Raw genomic sequence first — 15,955 nt, forward strand, 5'->3', positions numbered from 1 at the left:
AAAATTTTCATTGATCAAGCGGTGCTCAATAGCACGTGCATGACAGCTATGCTTGAAAAAAGAGTATGTAGAGGAATGTTCTTTCTCAATTCCTCTTAATCATAATTATGCATGTTAACGAGGGTGACATAATTGGTTCTTCCTCTCTTCTAATTTCTTTATCGATACTCTTTTCTTTTTAATCCGTTAGAAAAATTATATTCATCTGTACATACATTTTTGTTTAGGTTATCAAGAGTCGATGACCTTTCTATCATTAATTAAGATGTATTGGTTAATATATAATCAGTCTCTTAAATTTATCAGAATTAAACTGTATGTTTTAATTGAATATCTCAATTCCTATTAAAGTGTTCAAATTAGATATTTCTAGTTCAAAATTTGAAAATCATTTTATGTGTATTCTCATTTATTTATCAATTAATTAAATTATCTACATAAAATATGTTTTTTTTTATATGCTTCTTCACCGATTTGGTGATTTGTCCCTTATATTTATACCAAAAAATACAGGGTAAAAATACATTTCCACAATTATATTTCATTTAATCATACACATTCACTTTCAATAGCCGTATAAACTCAAATATTTTCTATTTGAACTTGACACACATAACTAAAGGAGATAACACTTATATATATATATATATATAATTAACTTAAATTCTCAAAATCGAAAGTGTCTTATTGAATTTTTTTAGAGAGTCCTACCTTACCACTTGACTAGTAAGGGAAAAGCCCTTTACTAAACTAAGAAAATAGAATAGATAGGTTTTTTTTCGCTTCTTCGTCAAGCTTTCGAGCAGCTCTTCAGAAGAATTAAGATATTCAATTGAACATAACTGAGTTTGAATATCTTGACAAATTTAACAAAACGACTTTATATTAAACCATTATAAATTTCAAATGCATATAATATGTGTAAAAAATAATTTACATTTCTTAAATTTCATATCTAATCAAACACCGGACAATAATTTATGTCAACTAGAAAAATGCTTTAGATGATGAGTGATGAGCACAAGGGTACATGTGGTGTAAGTCCTCTATATTATTAAACTATTTGCTACTTTCTAGTAATACAGTTAAGACTCCAAACTTCCTACCAGCTGTTTGATAGCTGTCCTAACAATCTCCCCATGTGATACCTTCTTAATACCCCCCTCTTTAATTTGTCAATTTATCATATTGTAGACAAATTTTAATTTTCTTTGCTTCTTAATGAGACAAATATTCAAACTTATAGACATTGATAGCTCATAAGACAATGTCATGTGTATGTTCTCTTCAAAAATCTTTATCTTTTCTTTCACTTCATCACTTTGTAAAAATTTAGCCTTTGAGTTTCTCTGATCGGATCAGATAGCCCTTCCTTCCTTCAGGCAAGTATCTAAACTTGATATATCTAATTTCGTTTCGATCAATAACTTAGAGGTTTGTTTGAATGACTTTTTCTTTATTTATTGGTGTAAAGTAAATTGTAATTTTCTTGAAATTCCATCGATTTTGATAAAAAAAACAAGAAAAATGGCACACTTACCACCAAGGGCGCCTAACATGACACAAAATTGGCCGGATTTTTCGCTTCATCAAAAAATGGATAACTTAGCTCCGTCCGCTCATAATTTATGGGCGGATGAATTCCTCGACATGTCGTCGAGGCGTGGGTCCCACCGGAGATCAATGAGTGACTCCATTGCTTTTTTGGAGTCGCCCATGGTCGAAGAATGCCGGAGGCTATCCAGTACTACTCCGGGATCCGGTGGGACCACTAACGGTCACGAGGAATTCGAGAGATTCGAAGACGAACAACAGATCATGTCCATGTTTAACGACGACGTCCACGACATGTCGTGTTCCAACCCGTCATCGCCGTCCGATTACATCAACGTTAATGAAGATAAAAAGATGAACGGCCCTGATCAGATGATGATGCAGCTTAAGAGTGATCAAAATGAGGAAGTTGAAAGTTCATGCAAGACTAATGAGGAATTAGCCACAGCTAATCAAAATGCAAGTACTAATAATATTGAATATTCTTCTGAAAGAGTTGTTGATCCCAAGAGAATTAAAAGGTACTAATTATATACTTGATGGAATCGTGATTATGACTGGATACGAAGTTTAAGAAATATGAAAAGACTGAATGAGCGGTAATTATGACAGGATACTGGCAAATAGACAATCAGCACAAAGGTCGAGGGTGAGGAAACTACAATACGTATCGGAGCTCGAACGTAGTGTTAGCACTCTTCAAGTATGTGAAATTATTTATCAAATAATTTTATCTTAAATTTCTCTTAATAATAATTTATTATTTCTTTCTTTGAAAATATTTTAAATTCAAATAAAATATTATGCGTACCTCTCTTATTTTCTTGTTTGATTTATTGAAGGCTGAAGTTTCTGTTCTATCACCAAGAGTTGCATTTTTGGACCATCAACGTTTACTGCTAAATGTTGACAATAGTGCCCTCAGGCAAAAAATTGCAGCTCTAGCCCAAGATAAATTGTTTAAAGATGGTAAGTTTTTTTTTTTTAAACCTCATAATCATAATCTTTCATATTTGTGTCTATTAGCTGGTTATTTTTAGTTTGTCCGATTAGTGCTTACGTCAGAAATTTATAATTTACAATCTATATATAATATAATTTTGATGAAAGATGTTTAATTGATCATCTGCGATATATGTGGTGCCGCCATTGTCTCTGATATGCATCAATAATTAAACTACGAGTCCCGATTCAATATGCATATAAAGAGATTAAACTACGAGTCAGGATTCTATATCCATTAAGAATGTCATTTTTCTCATTTTAAAGAAAAATTCATATAGTCAAACGAGTCCGAGATCTCCCCATACATCACAAAAAGGGTGGAATCCCTTAATTCTTGTATTCTACCAGCGGACCAAATGCAATCCTATGCCTTCTGAAGATGCACTCTTTACTATATGCATATATATATATATATATATGTGATTTTTCCTGAAGTTAACGAGTGCACGTGCATTCCGAATTGATGTTCACTATTATATGCATGTATATAGCTCATCAAGAAGCATTGAAAGTGGAAATAGAGAGGTTGAGGCAAATTTATTACCAACAGAACATGAAGCAGCAAATGGACAACAACACTACACCACTTGCTGATTCAACTAATACTCCTCCTGAGATCAAAGTACAACTTAGTGTCAATTAGGTACTTCCTTCGTTTTAATTTATTTATCCTGTTTCAACTTGACACATCATGTAAGAAAATAAAAATAAAAACACTTTTGAATATGATAATCTTAAATTAGCTGTTTAATGTGCAGGAAAGCTAGACTATCTGATGGCATTTAGCAAAATTCATGTGAGAAAATCTCCTTTATCTGACAAGATAAGATCACTGAATTGATCTCTCATATTTTCTGGGACCATAAAAATCTTATTTTACTATTTAGTCAATTTTTATTGTTTTTTATGTTTAATTCATTTTAATTCCTTCAACCACATACAAGAAATAATGTATTATTGAAAGGGTAATAGTGGAAATTTTTATTTGGATGTATGAAAGAAGGAAATTGTAATTGATTTTCACTAATTGTCAAGAGAGAATTGCAAAAAATTAAGTGTTGATTCCATGAAGAATATTTTTTTTTTGTTTATTTCGGTATATATATGTCAAAATAATTATAATGTTAACAAATTGGAGAATATCTTAATAAAAATTTTGAACACTAAATAATAAATATGCAACAAGCATTGATAGGCAAAGCAACCTGAATATTGCAACCTAAATGACAAAAGTTCAATAATCGAAAACATCACTAGCTTATATGCTTTAACCTGAATAGAAAATTTTGTAAAAGTTTGACGTCTCTCCTCATAAATAAAAAATAGTGATACATCAAGAAAATACCCTAGAATGAGTTAATTTTTCTACCAAACAAACGAAAAATAGCAATAGAATTAAAGTAGGTTTAATTTCTTGTCGATACAAAAAGAGTAAATGTCCTTAAATATATGTTGCATGCAAAATAGTACTACGTAACTAGAAAAATAAACGAAAAATAGCAATATAGAATTAAAATGGGTTTAATATCATTTAATTTCTTGCTTGACAGTATTTTCAATCTATATTATTAGTTATACACCCCATCTAATATTATCCTTATACATAGTAAATAGTGGCATTAATAACAATAAGGGGTACTATTCTTATATCTTATACCAAATGATCTTTAAAAGAAATTAGTGAATATATATGTATATCAAGTCTAAAATAATTGGTACGATCAATGGATATGATAATGCAGTGAATGAGACCATTTAATTTCTCTCTTAATAGAAATTTTAGTTTCGAGTCATGGCTATAAAAAAATGACAAGGAGTATTTTCTCGAAATGGATCTAATTGCATGGTGTGAATTCATATTAACGGACTCCAATATAAATACCGAAGGCCAGATAAGAAAAAACCCCCAAAAAATCTGAATAATTTGTAGGTATGCATGTAATACTCATTTCACAACTAACAGTCTGAGTTATACACTGCAAAGAATTGGATACAAGTTGATTTTGTATGTTGATTTTGCACAAGTTGAGTTATACAATGCATTTTAATTATCGACTTGTATGTTGATTTTGCACAAATTAAATTATCGATTTTTTTTTTACAGAAATCAAGCTTAAAAGAGTTTTGTTCAAACTTGTCATGATTCATATATATAACATCAACAATAACATACTCAGTATAATTTCTCAAATGGGGTTGATTACAAAATAGTTCATTTAGCATCAGTGCTTTGGAGTTTATAATAGTATATACAATGTTACAACTTATACATATTTTTTGACACTAGCTAGCTAGTTGTTTTTAACTAATGAGTACTTGTAGAAAAAAAAACTACCAATTGATGGACTTAATTATACATATATTAAAGTTGTCTCATTTGGTCCATTGTTTTTATAAGGAGTGAAGTAACTACGAGTTTGATTGGACTTTGGAGTATAAAGTGGAGATCAAATTAAACAAATGGTACCTTAAAAGAATCTCAATTTTATCCTTTAGGTAACTCAAATGGTTTGATTTGAAATCTTCATAATAGAAATTCAAGTTCGAAAACCTTTGTCTGTTGTCACAAGGGTTGACGTTCAGGGCAGTTCAGATAATTTGGATTGAAACCTCTATAATTGAAAGTCTCGAATTTGAAATTATCCTTTGTCTGTTATCATAGGGGTTGACCTTCTAGGTCAATTTCGTCGCATAGATATTTGAACAATTATAACATCATCCATAATTGACGTCCATCACTTGAACAATGCAAAAGAATTGCTACAATGTGTGCTTTTGAGAAATTTAGATTATGATACATATATAACACATTGATTATTTTGTTCATATTTTTTCCCTTTATATTATAGCTCCTTTATATTGATTTAACAATGACCAACATTTCTCAAGCACAAAACAACCAATTCAAAATCGTCCTATAGCACAAGTTTAATTCTACAAATGTCTGAAGTTTTAGTTATATAAGATCTAAACTTCACGTAAAAAATAATTAAACATCGATTAAATATGACCTAAATATCATACCAAAATGGTTAAATTTTCAATTATATATAGCTTAAACCTAATGTAAAAATGTATTCAAATAAACTAAAAGATGTATATGTCTAAATTCCAAATTTGTTTGTTTGAAATTGATCAAAATGGCTATAACTTAAATAGAAGTCCTATAATTGGCTATTTATAAAAGTCCTTCTTTCTCCCTGCACCACCCCCACCCCCACTCCCTAAACCCACGTCCCCACTTTCTGCATCTTCTTCTCAAATCCTTCATCTCTCTCCTTCTTCATTTTCTCTCTCTATACATACATATATAATATATATATATATAAACGTACTGAGAGACCACCAGTAATGGGGGCGTACAGATCGGACGACGATTACGATTATTTGTTCAAGGTGGTGTTGATCGGCGATTCCGGCGTCGGAAAATCTAATCTTCTATCCAGATTTACACGTAACGAGTTCAGTCTAGAGTCGAAGTCAACGATCGGCGTTGAATTTGCTACTCGTAGCATTCGTGTTGATGATAAGGTCGTCAAGGCTCAGATTTGGGATACTGCCGGTCAGGAACGGTATCTCCATTTTTTCATTACTCAATTCTAAATTTTTGCTTCTATATTGGATAGATTAGCATTTGCGGTAGAAATTAGAATAATGTGTTAACATTTGGGATCTGAAATGCTGATACAAAATTGATTTGCAATAATCGACGTTATGTAGTATAGTTTTCGTGGTAAAGTCAGATCTGATACTTTCGTTAGGTTTACTTATGAGTACAAACTGTACCAGTAGGACAACAACAATGACATATTCGGTGTAATTGCATAAAGTAGGGTCGGGTGAGGATAGTGTACACAGACGTTACCCCTACCTTGTGAGGCAGAGAGGCTGTTTCCGAGTACAATTGTTTCAGAAAATGTTGAAATGTTCTCTGATTGCCATTGGTTGAAAGAAATTTTCTTTCAGGTTTGGCAAAATATTTTTGTTGAAACGAATGCCACCTAAATATTTTGCAGAAATATGCCAATTTCTAATTTGTGTGTTGATTACACTGAACTGTAAAAACTCTAAGATTGTTAGAGTAGGAAGTGCGGAACTGCTAGGAATTTGCTGTCTGAATAATTTTTTGGTCATAGTCATTCTCATAGGAAAAGCCACTGCCTTTTGTTGTTCTTGCACCAATTCGTAATCGGAGGGCAAGAGAATTGGACAGACTGCCCTCAGAAATCAAAGACCGGTTTCTCCATATTTCTTGTCCTGAACAAGTTATCCCCCCCAAGTGTCACTGAGAGCACTTCACAAGTGAACTGTAGATCCAGGCTAGAAAGGAGTTCAAGCTGTGTTTGGCGCTCCTTCTCAAATCTCCCTTTTACTGTATTCTACTGCCCCCTCCAATGATACCCATCGTAGAGGGTTTTCAGTTAGCTGATCTAGAAATGGGCGACGCTGGAAAGCTAAAAAGAATAACAATAGGCTTAAGATTATTACTTATAAAAAACAATTATAGTCTGAAGCTGGTCGTATCTAAAGTGTCATACATTGGCATCTGCTTTGGTGGCTAAGCGTTGCAAGTCTCTTTCCCATATGAGTTCTAAGCTAAGAGAAATTTTGACTTTGCTAAACTCTGAGCATCATATGAACTTGAACATTCATGCCTGCTTTACGAAATAATCATGTAGTTTGATGGCTTTCATGTTGTTATCCTCAAACAAAAGATCCAGGGAATCAACTAGGATGATCAAGGCTACAATAGTGAACTTTTGAGTTTAAAATTACTGGCACCTTACTCATTTTCAAAAATTAAATAGAATTACTGCCACCCTACTCCCAAGGGATCTAGTCTTCATAATTAAGTTAGTGTTCACGTTTTTTTACCATGGATCGAAGATGCAATGTTCTTTCCTAATTTTCATTCATTAGGCTAACATTAATTTTTGAAATGAAATGTGATCATGTTCTTGTTATGAATAAGTTTGGTGTACACACTACTAGGAGACACTTCTCATTCCTTATCTTCTCCCCGATCTATTGTTGTATTATGTTTCCAGTCTTAACTGTCTCATGTTTGTAATTTCTATAAACTTTAACAGTCTTAAAGGTCCTATAAATATTCTTTGTTCATCTTCTTTTTACTGGTACAATTTTCCTGTCACTATGTATCTTATTTTCCAGTATGGAAATGTTTAGAATATTAATTTTCTCAATTGTGCTCTTTGCTTAAGATATCGTGCAATCACAAGTGCCTACTATCGAGGAGCTGTTGGAGCATTGCTTGTCTATGATGTCACCCGTCATGTAACTTTTGAGAATGTAGAGAGATGGTTAAAAGAGCTCCGAGATCACACAGACTCTAGCATCGTCATAATGCTGGTGGGTAACAAGGCAGATTTGCGTCATCTGCGTGCTGTTTCAACTGAGGATGCCCAGGCATTTGCAGAGAAGGAAAGTACATTTTTCATGGAAACATCCGCTTTGGAGTCCATGAACGTTGAAAGTGCCTTCACAGAAGTGCTCACTCAAATACACCGCGTTGTTAGCAGGAAAGCTCTTGAAGTAGGAGATGACCCAGCAGCACTTCCCAAGGGGCAGACGATTAATGTAGGAGGTAAGGATGATGTTTCTGAAGTAAAGAAAGCTGGGTGCTGTTCTGCTTAGAACAAAGAGTAATCTAAACCGCGGACAAGATTCTTTTTGTTTTGAGCTGAATTTCACATGACATTTGTACTTCAACCTCTAACCACATGAATTGCTTAGCACTAATAGCTTTATTCACTGGACAACCCCCAAGATTGAATATCCAAATTAGCTTTATTCATAGCATTCTTTATCCTTGTTTCTGTATTTTGCTTCCATTGGTCAATGATTTATTGTATTAGCTGGCTGCTTATGGACCTCCAAAATAGGTTATATTTGTTTCGAAAAGATTCTGAATCGCGCTATATGTATGAAACTATGAACACATTTTATCATGCCTTGTAATTGATTGTTTGATTAATTGTGAATTGAGGAATATTTTCAATTTCTTATTCTCTGTTTGTGTTAATTTTTACGCATGATTTCAGAGTATTGACTGTTTAGCATATTACTGCCTTACTTTTCGAACAATATAGATGACATAAACAGGTGACAAGGCCAAAAAGTTTCCACATAACTCAATTGAATGTGTTATAGATGTCAATTATAAACAGATTACATGGCCAAAAACTACAATGAAGAATCAGGTAAAAGACTAAAAAAGTGAATTGTGATTGCAATATGAATCATTACAGAATAATGCAGACAGTCATGTGTTTGTGGGCAAAACTGAAGCTCTACAAAAAGGACATGATTTTTCCCTCTGCAACCATTTGTTAATGCATTCAGCATGAAATTCATGGCCACATTGAAGTGTGCCAATATTATCTTCATCTTTATATTCAAGCAAGCAGATAGCACATGCTTCTTTTTCCTCATCATCATCACCATCTTCGTTGGCGTCTATGTCCATAACACAAGTAACATAACATGTACTTCTTTCGAAATACTCAGACATATCTTGATCCACAAACTCATTAATATCTTCTTCCTCCACCACCTCTTCTTCTTCTTCTTCGTCTTCAATTTCATCAGTATAGGTATCATCAAGAATGGACTGTGGCACTTGAATATTGTAACGAATGTAGTTAGTATTCACTTGCATTCGAGCTGTCCTAGTCCTTCTTCCACTTGTTTGCTGATTGCCTTGATCAAGCAGATGTATATCATACTCCATTCCTATTTGTAACTCATTCACGATTTCCTCTTCCTCTTCCTCGTCTTCTTCCATAATTTCTTCATCAGACAAATCCTCTGCATCTTCTTCTTCGATTTCATCAACAATATCGCCAAGATTTGAATGTTCTAACTTAATATGAGACATGAAACTATAATCAACTGGAGGCATGAGGTGTTGTAGTCGATTCAAGAGAGCAGCATCAGGTGGCAATGTACGAGTACAAAAACAGGGAACTTGATCATGTTGAGACATGTTTCTTCCCTGTGTTTTGTGTTAGATTACCAGAAATTAAAAAAAAAAAAAAGTTTTGAATGGGATCTACTGTTGTTAATGTAAACGCATATATATAGGAAAAAAATATTTGTAGAAATTTGATTGGGAAAGGGAAATATTTTCCTATTCACTTTTTTTCCTTTTATGGCTTTTCCCCCAAGTTTTTTTTTTTTAGAATTGGAAATTAATGGAACTCCTTAGCGCATTTATAGGAAAAAATATTTATGGAATTAGTTTTCTATAATGTTTTATTTCCTATTCTTTTCTTGCTTTCCCCCCAAGTTTCTATAAAAAAAATTATTACAATTTTTTTAAAATAATTCCAACGAGATTAGGAGAACAACCAAACACAAATTATTAATTTCATAAACCGCTCAAGCTAAGTTGTTCTACAAATGATTGAGTTTAGTTATTTATGATTTGGACATCATGCAAAACTAGTTGAAATTTAGTCATTTATAACATGAATTTTATACGAAAATGTATGAAGTTTCTTTCTTTTAAATTATCAAGTCCCGAGTCGGGTGTCGGGGTTAGGGTCGTGTCTAGATTAAGGTGTTGGGGTTGGGCCCAGTTTGAATGTCAGGTCCTGAGTCGAGAGTCAGTATCAGGTCCTGCGTCGAGTCTCTGGGTTAGATTTCCGATATGAATAATCTGAATAAAAAAAAAGAATTACATTCGAAATCTCTCAAACACAAATCAATAATACAAATCGATCACAAATACATTTTTTGAACCTGTTGGAATCATCAAAAAACTATTATGGGGTTGGCATGACCAAGTATTGACCGTGATCAACTTAAAACTTTAGAAACACAAGGGATCAAACCCAAGGTCCAAAACACCCCTAAATGTCTCGAAAATTGTGCTTAACCTTAAACTACACTACAAATCGCCCCATATAGCTAGTGAAATCATCAAAACTCACTAGTTATGAGGATAGTCATACAAGGGAAAAGAAGCAAAAATCACAAAATGACCTTCAGGATCGTTACATTAAGAAACTCATTTTCATCAAAAACTAATAATTTTTCAAGACATTCTGACAAGTGAGAAAATTGAGAAACATCTTCATATCAAACAAACCCTTGGAATATTTATCTCTACTAAAAATATTATATATATATTTAGAGAGCCAATGCAAACCATATAGATAGGAGAAATCACTCATAAAGCCAAAATAAGGCCTTTAACTATGAAATGTGAAGTGCAAATTTGAGTTAAATGTCTAAAAAGGAATGTCAACAAAAACATATTGTAAACAAATACATAGGTTCAAATGAACTAAATGTTGGAAGAACATGTCCATTCAAATGGCACAAATACTCAAGCAAAAGGGTGATTTAAGCTTTTGTGTTCTTTCTGAAGTCAATGCAAGTCTGGCAATCGCAGTCTGAGAAACAACACACTTCACATCCAAAGCACACACAAGAAGTGCAACCTCCACATGTTGGGGAACGCAAACATCCCTTACACGCACTTCGACTTGCTCGCTCTTCAGCATCATCACATGAAAATCTAAAACACAAGTAAAACAACAAAAAAACATGTTCACCAAGAATACAAGAAAAAGAAAAGATCACAATAATAATGGTAATATTTTGATAAATTCTAAACATCACTTCTTAAATAAATGATCACTAAGCTAAAAACATTACAACATTTAAATGAATGATATCACTACTCATCTAGTATCTTCTTGTAATTTTCCTAAAACAAATTTTCTATTTCCTAGTTTGTTTAAAACTCTGTTAGCTACTGTTAAGTATTAGTTCCTCAATTTCAACAAGCAGTAACTTAGTTTTAACAAATCTTTTTAGCATTACTTTACAACATCTTAGTTAAGCTACTATGTATTTTTATTTCAGTCTAAATTTATCAATCGAAGATCCTTTTCCCTTTCTCTTCTTCAATCAGTTCTTATTCTCCTCTGTTAAACACGAACAATATAAGAAAAGATTAAATATGGAATAACAAATTAAAAATAACACATTGCATGTATAAAACATACTCATTATTTAAGAAATTAAGCATGAAAAGAAAACATACTTGTCAAAAGGAATATCTGAGCACTTAAAATTAGCATTGGCCAATGCATCATGGTAGATTCTGCATTCCTTCTTAGAGCGTCGATAGAACCTACGTCTTTTATCGCACTTGGTACATTTGATAAATTCATCACGATGAACAAATTTATGTGACCTCTTGGCATGCTTTGGAGACATGTTGTAGAATTTCAGTAGTGCAGTCTTTATCAATGGAACTTTGTAACCATCAATAAAGATCCAAATATTATTTTTCCATCTGCAAGTCTCTTTTCCAGCATGTTTCTCAAATGCAAATGGAGTAAGGTTATCTAATCACAAAAAAATCAACTTTTATTAGTATCATAATTTGTATCAAATTATAAGATAATAAGAAAGGATAATTTTTTTGTTTCATAAAATGAAACAAATATAATAATAACATGCTAAATGATTAGGTGATGAGAAAAAAAAATAGTAGGATATTAAATTACTAAAACAGATAAGAGCATAGTAATAATCAAGTGATTACACCACAATACAAGTTTCAAGAAGCTATATAATAAGAGGTGAATGTGGCTTTGTTTATTGGTTCAAAAATTTAACCTAGCATTTTTCAAATAGAAATGTTGTAGGTTGTTTTTGAAAGAGTGATGAATACATCATTTTGTCATTACCATTATTGTATGATAAATCTATGACTATTTATATATTGAAAAAAAAATGAGCATCTCAGAAATTGCCTAGTATTTTTGTCTCTATTGGGATTTGAAACAGTGACTTCACAGTTCTCAAATTACTTCATTGATCACTAAGTCGCATCCTTCAAAGCCAATCAACTCACTATCAAAGCTCACTTTTTTTTTACCAATTAAATTATCTATAGAGAAAGTCTACACAAGCTTATAAGTTTACTTAAATTGTTCATCATCTAAATAAATTATAATGTACTCTAGCAAACATATAGATGAAATATTAATAAGGATACCATTAGTCAAATTTAAAAAGCACATAACAACATTTCATGATAAGCCAATGATAAAATCAACAACATGCATTTAACACAAACACATTATATTGTACAAAGGCACAAAGAAGGAATATATATATTAAATTGACGATTATATATATATATGGTAAAAACCTTCAGGGCAGCCAGGGTAACATTCACAAGCAATTTTGAGTTCACCAGAATTGAAAATCCTAAGTCTAGCACCAGCATCGCCATGTCTACGACTGGTGCATCCACACACAACCTCCACATAATCATCTCCTCTCTGCAACACACTTATATCCTGTAACTCTTCTTCGCTAAACATATCGCCTCACCGCTTCCGTTACTATTCCCTCAGTCAAAAAACAAAAAGCGTTACGTTTTATATAAAGATCAAATTTTTAATAAAATCCTATAAGAGATCGAAAAAGGTGAGTATTAATTGTGTGATGCAGATATACAAAATTGATTATAAGGGGAATTCATTGGGAGAGAGAGAAGAGAGGAGAAAACTGAGAGGAAGATGGACAAATGAGGTATTTTTATAGAGAAAAATCGCCTGGGGGTGGGTGGGTGGGGAGGGGGGGTATTACACAAAGCATGTAGGTAAGGGGGAATTTTTGTAATTTAGTACGTGAATGGATTCATTGTTTTATATATATATATATATATATATATATACATATCTAGAAATGGGAAAAAAATCTGATACATCCTTCAATTTTTGCGATTCAGAAATGATATATCTGTAGTTAATAAAGTGGCTAACATATATCTTTTTATTACACAGATGACTCAAATATACCTTTTTCGGCGAAGAGAAATGAAAAAATTGATTTTAATTTTATTTTTGATTTGTTTTATTAAACTAAAATCCATACAAAGTATATTTGATCCTTTTAGCAAAGTCTTAGAGGTATATTTGATCCTTCTCACATATGAATTTTTCTGCCTTCATTAATTTAGTGACTAATTTGCATTTATTATTCTTTATGATCACATTTATTTGTTTATTTATCTTCTTGTAAAAGCTACTATGATACCCCAATTTTTTTTCTAGTTACAACGAATAAATTGTTGAGAAAATAGTTTTATCTCAAAAATAAGTTAAATATATTCTATAGGTCAAGTTCCTGAACATCCAAAAAAAATGTATGTTGACCTCTTCGTTAGCTTTTCAAATCAAATGTACAAATCAAAATAATTTGAAAAGAAGAGCATTTCAATAAAGATCTTCTATGAAATGGAAAAAAATTTGAATACGAATGATTACAAAATATGTTCAAAGTTCTGACATTGAAAAGAAAGAAACAAAGATTGCTATGATACAATATCGAAATGCGGAAAATGAAAGAAACCCTAAAACCTAAAAGAAAGAAAGTAAAAAGATAAATAGCTAGATACAAAAATGGAACTAATAGACAACAATGACTACTAAATTAAAGTCAAAACCTCCTATTAAGAATATCAAACAAGTACCTAAACTATAGAGACACCCTCAAGAGGATTTGATACTCAAGCAAGCAATCCCATCAACATTTTCTAGTAACTATGGACTTAGCCTCAAACTCTCTTAAAGAGTACACTCAATTCATGAGAATTTATCATATCAAAATAATCTACCTAATTAAAATGACAAAGTGTATTATTTACACCAAGTTAATTAGACTAAGACGAAAGTCTAATAATAGTTATTACAAAAATACTCTTAATAAATTAAGGGTCTTCTTAGTCTTTTTATTTAAAGAGGCTTCTATTTTAAGAATAACTAATTTACATTTATAACCTCTTTATCCAATTAGATCTTTGTACTTCCACTTTAGCATGTTCTCGAACTTCAAGCCTTCATTCCAAATTCCTTCCAAACCTCCAAAATATTGACTTGATACAGAACTCTTATACTCTTTATCATGGCTTGGTGTGCATGCATTATGCTATGTGGAATTTACTTCAACATTTATAGTGCGAGGATTATATTAAGTCATTAAGGCAGTAAATATATATAGAAAAATTGGCGAAAAAATGTAAAAATATGATATTATGATTGATTGTAATGTAACCTTTCATTTAGGGTCTTTCCACTTGTAATATATATGACTAGTTTTGGTTACGTGCAACAACGTATATTTCTCTTAATTGGTGTCAAAATCTTATATACAATTTTAATTGATATGTTAGATGATAAAAATAGATATTAAAGTATATCGAAAAATACAAGTTTCTAAGAATAATGAATATTAATCTTATATTTTAATCTCCTTACACTTACATTCAAAATGGATTTAATATTTGTAAAGTTAAATATAAATTAAGGTAGTTTTGATACTATTTATAGAATAGTTACTTTATATTAAGCATGCATACATGTTTCTCTATGATGTAAAAGAATACAATATTTCTTTAAAATGTTTTTTTTTATAGAACATTCCACACAATTTTTATATTAGATTTGAGATATATTTATCTACCTATAATAATTTATACGCTTTTCTACCTAAAAAAGATAATGCAAAAGAAAAAAAACTCCTAATTGTGTGTAAATGCAAATCAATTTAATTAGTATTATATGAAGTATTAAGTGGTTATTTGATCTTTTTTCTTAGAGATACTGCTAGTGGAATTTACTTCAACATTTATGGTGTGGGCATTTTATCAAGTCATTAAGACAAGTAAATATTTATAAAAATAGTGAAAAAAATGTACAAGTATGATATTATGATTGATTATAATGTAACTTTTCATTTAAGGTCTTTCCACTTGTAATATGATACATGTTTTATTATTTAATGATTAATTAAATGATTTATAATATTATGATTTAGTGTAGCATTTTAAAGCTTCCTACTTTGGGCACGTGTGTTGCGCATGTACTCCATAACGATGAATATAAATTATTAAAAATCACATAATTTCTTTTAAAATTGTGTTTGAGTTGCAACAAAAATATGAAAAGTAAAATGACAAATGGTTATAGTGTATAGTCAACTCATAAGAAGAAACTCTTTTGTACTTAGTCATCCCCTTATTATAATTTCGATATATAAATTTTATATTTATTTTAAATGACAAAATAAAGTAGCAAAAACAAATATAGAGGCACACTATAACCTTATGATTAACTTCCTTAAAATATCTCTCTTGTCTTATAGAATAGAGTAAAAATATTGAATTTAAATTAATAGTTATACATTTCAGGAAGATAAAATATTTTAGCATTAATTAGTAGAAGATGAAATTCTCCTTCTTATTAAATAGAATGCAATTAAGTAATTCAAAATTATAACTAAGGAAACTTAATTAGAAGGAAATAACTAAAGAATTAAAGTGTAACAAAGATGACAAATTTGTCTT

The 15,955-nt window shown here is 31.3% G+C and overlaps 4 protein-coding genes across 4 annotated transcripts; 2 read left to right on the plus strand and 2 right to left on the minus strand.

The window, feature by feature from the left end:
- Nucleotides 1–1,340: 1,340 nt before the first annotated feature.
- On the plus strand, nt 1,341–3,625 carry LOC125869325 (basic leucine zipper 34-like). Its single transcript, XM_049549898.1, has 5 exons — nt 1,341–2,075; nt 2,167–2,257; nt 2,397–2,523; nt 3,051–3,202; nt 3,318–3,625. The coding sequence occupies exons 1-4, from the start codon at nt 1,528–1,530 to the stop codon at nt 3,200–3,202; spliced, it is 918 nt and encodes a 305-aa protein (XP_049405855.1). The 5' UTR covers nt 1,341–1,527; the 3' UTR covers nt 3,318–3,625.
- A 2,174-nt stretch (nt 3,626–5,799) lies between these two features.
- Nucleotides 5,800–8,400, plus strand: LOC125869327 (ras-related protein RABA1f). Its single transcript, XM_049549901.1, has 2 exons — nt 5,800–6,131; nt 7,782–8,400. Exons 1-2 carry the CDS (start codon nt 5,911–5,913, stop codon nt 8,212–8,214), a joined length of 654 nt encoding a protein of 217 aa, XP_049405858.1. The 5' UTR covers nt 5,800–5,910; the 3' UTR covers nt 8,215–8,400.
- Nucleotides 8,401–8,842: 442 nt separating this feature from the next.
- Nucleotides 8,843–9,565, minus strand: LOC125868972 (E3 ubiquitin ligase BIG BROTHER-related-like). The gene has a single exon (XM_049549528.1). It carries the CDS (start codon nt 9,563–9,565, stop codon nt 8,843–8,845), a length of 723 nt encoding a protein of 240 aa, XP_049405485.1.
- A 1,364-nt stretch (nt 9,566–10,929) lies between these two features.
- Nucleotides 10,930–12,929, minus strand: LOC125869105 (protein ULTRAPETALA 1-like). The gene is made up of 3 exons (XM_049549663.1): nt 12,755–12,929; nt 11,636–11,942; nt 10,930–11,104 (listed from the first exon to the last, which is right to left on the minus strand). Exons 1-3 carry the CDS (start codon nt 12,927–12,929, stop codon nt 10,930–10,932), a joined length of 657 nt encoding a protein of 218 aa, XP_049405620.1.
- Between the last annotated feature and the right edge of the window lie 3,026 nt (nt 12,930–15,955).

The sequence above is a fragment of the Solanum stenotomum genome, chromosome 6 (genome assembly GCF_019186545.1).
Source record: "Solanum stenotomum isolate F172 chromosome 6, ASM1918654v1, whole genome shotgun sequence".
Taxonomy (NCBI): Eukaryota; Viridiplantae; Streptophyta; class Magnoliopsida; order Solanales; family Solanaceae; genus Solanum; species Solanum stenotomum.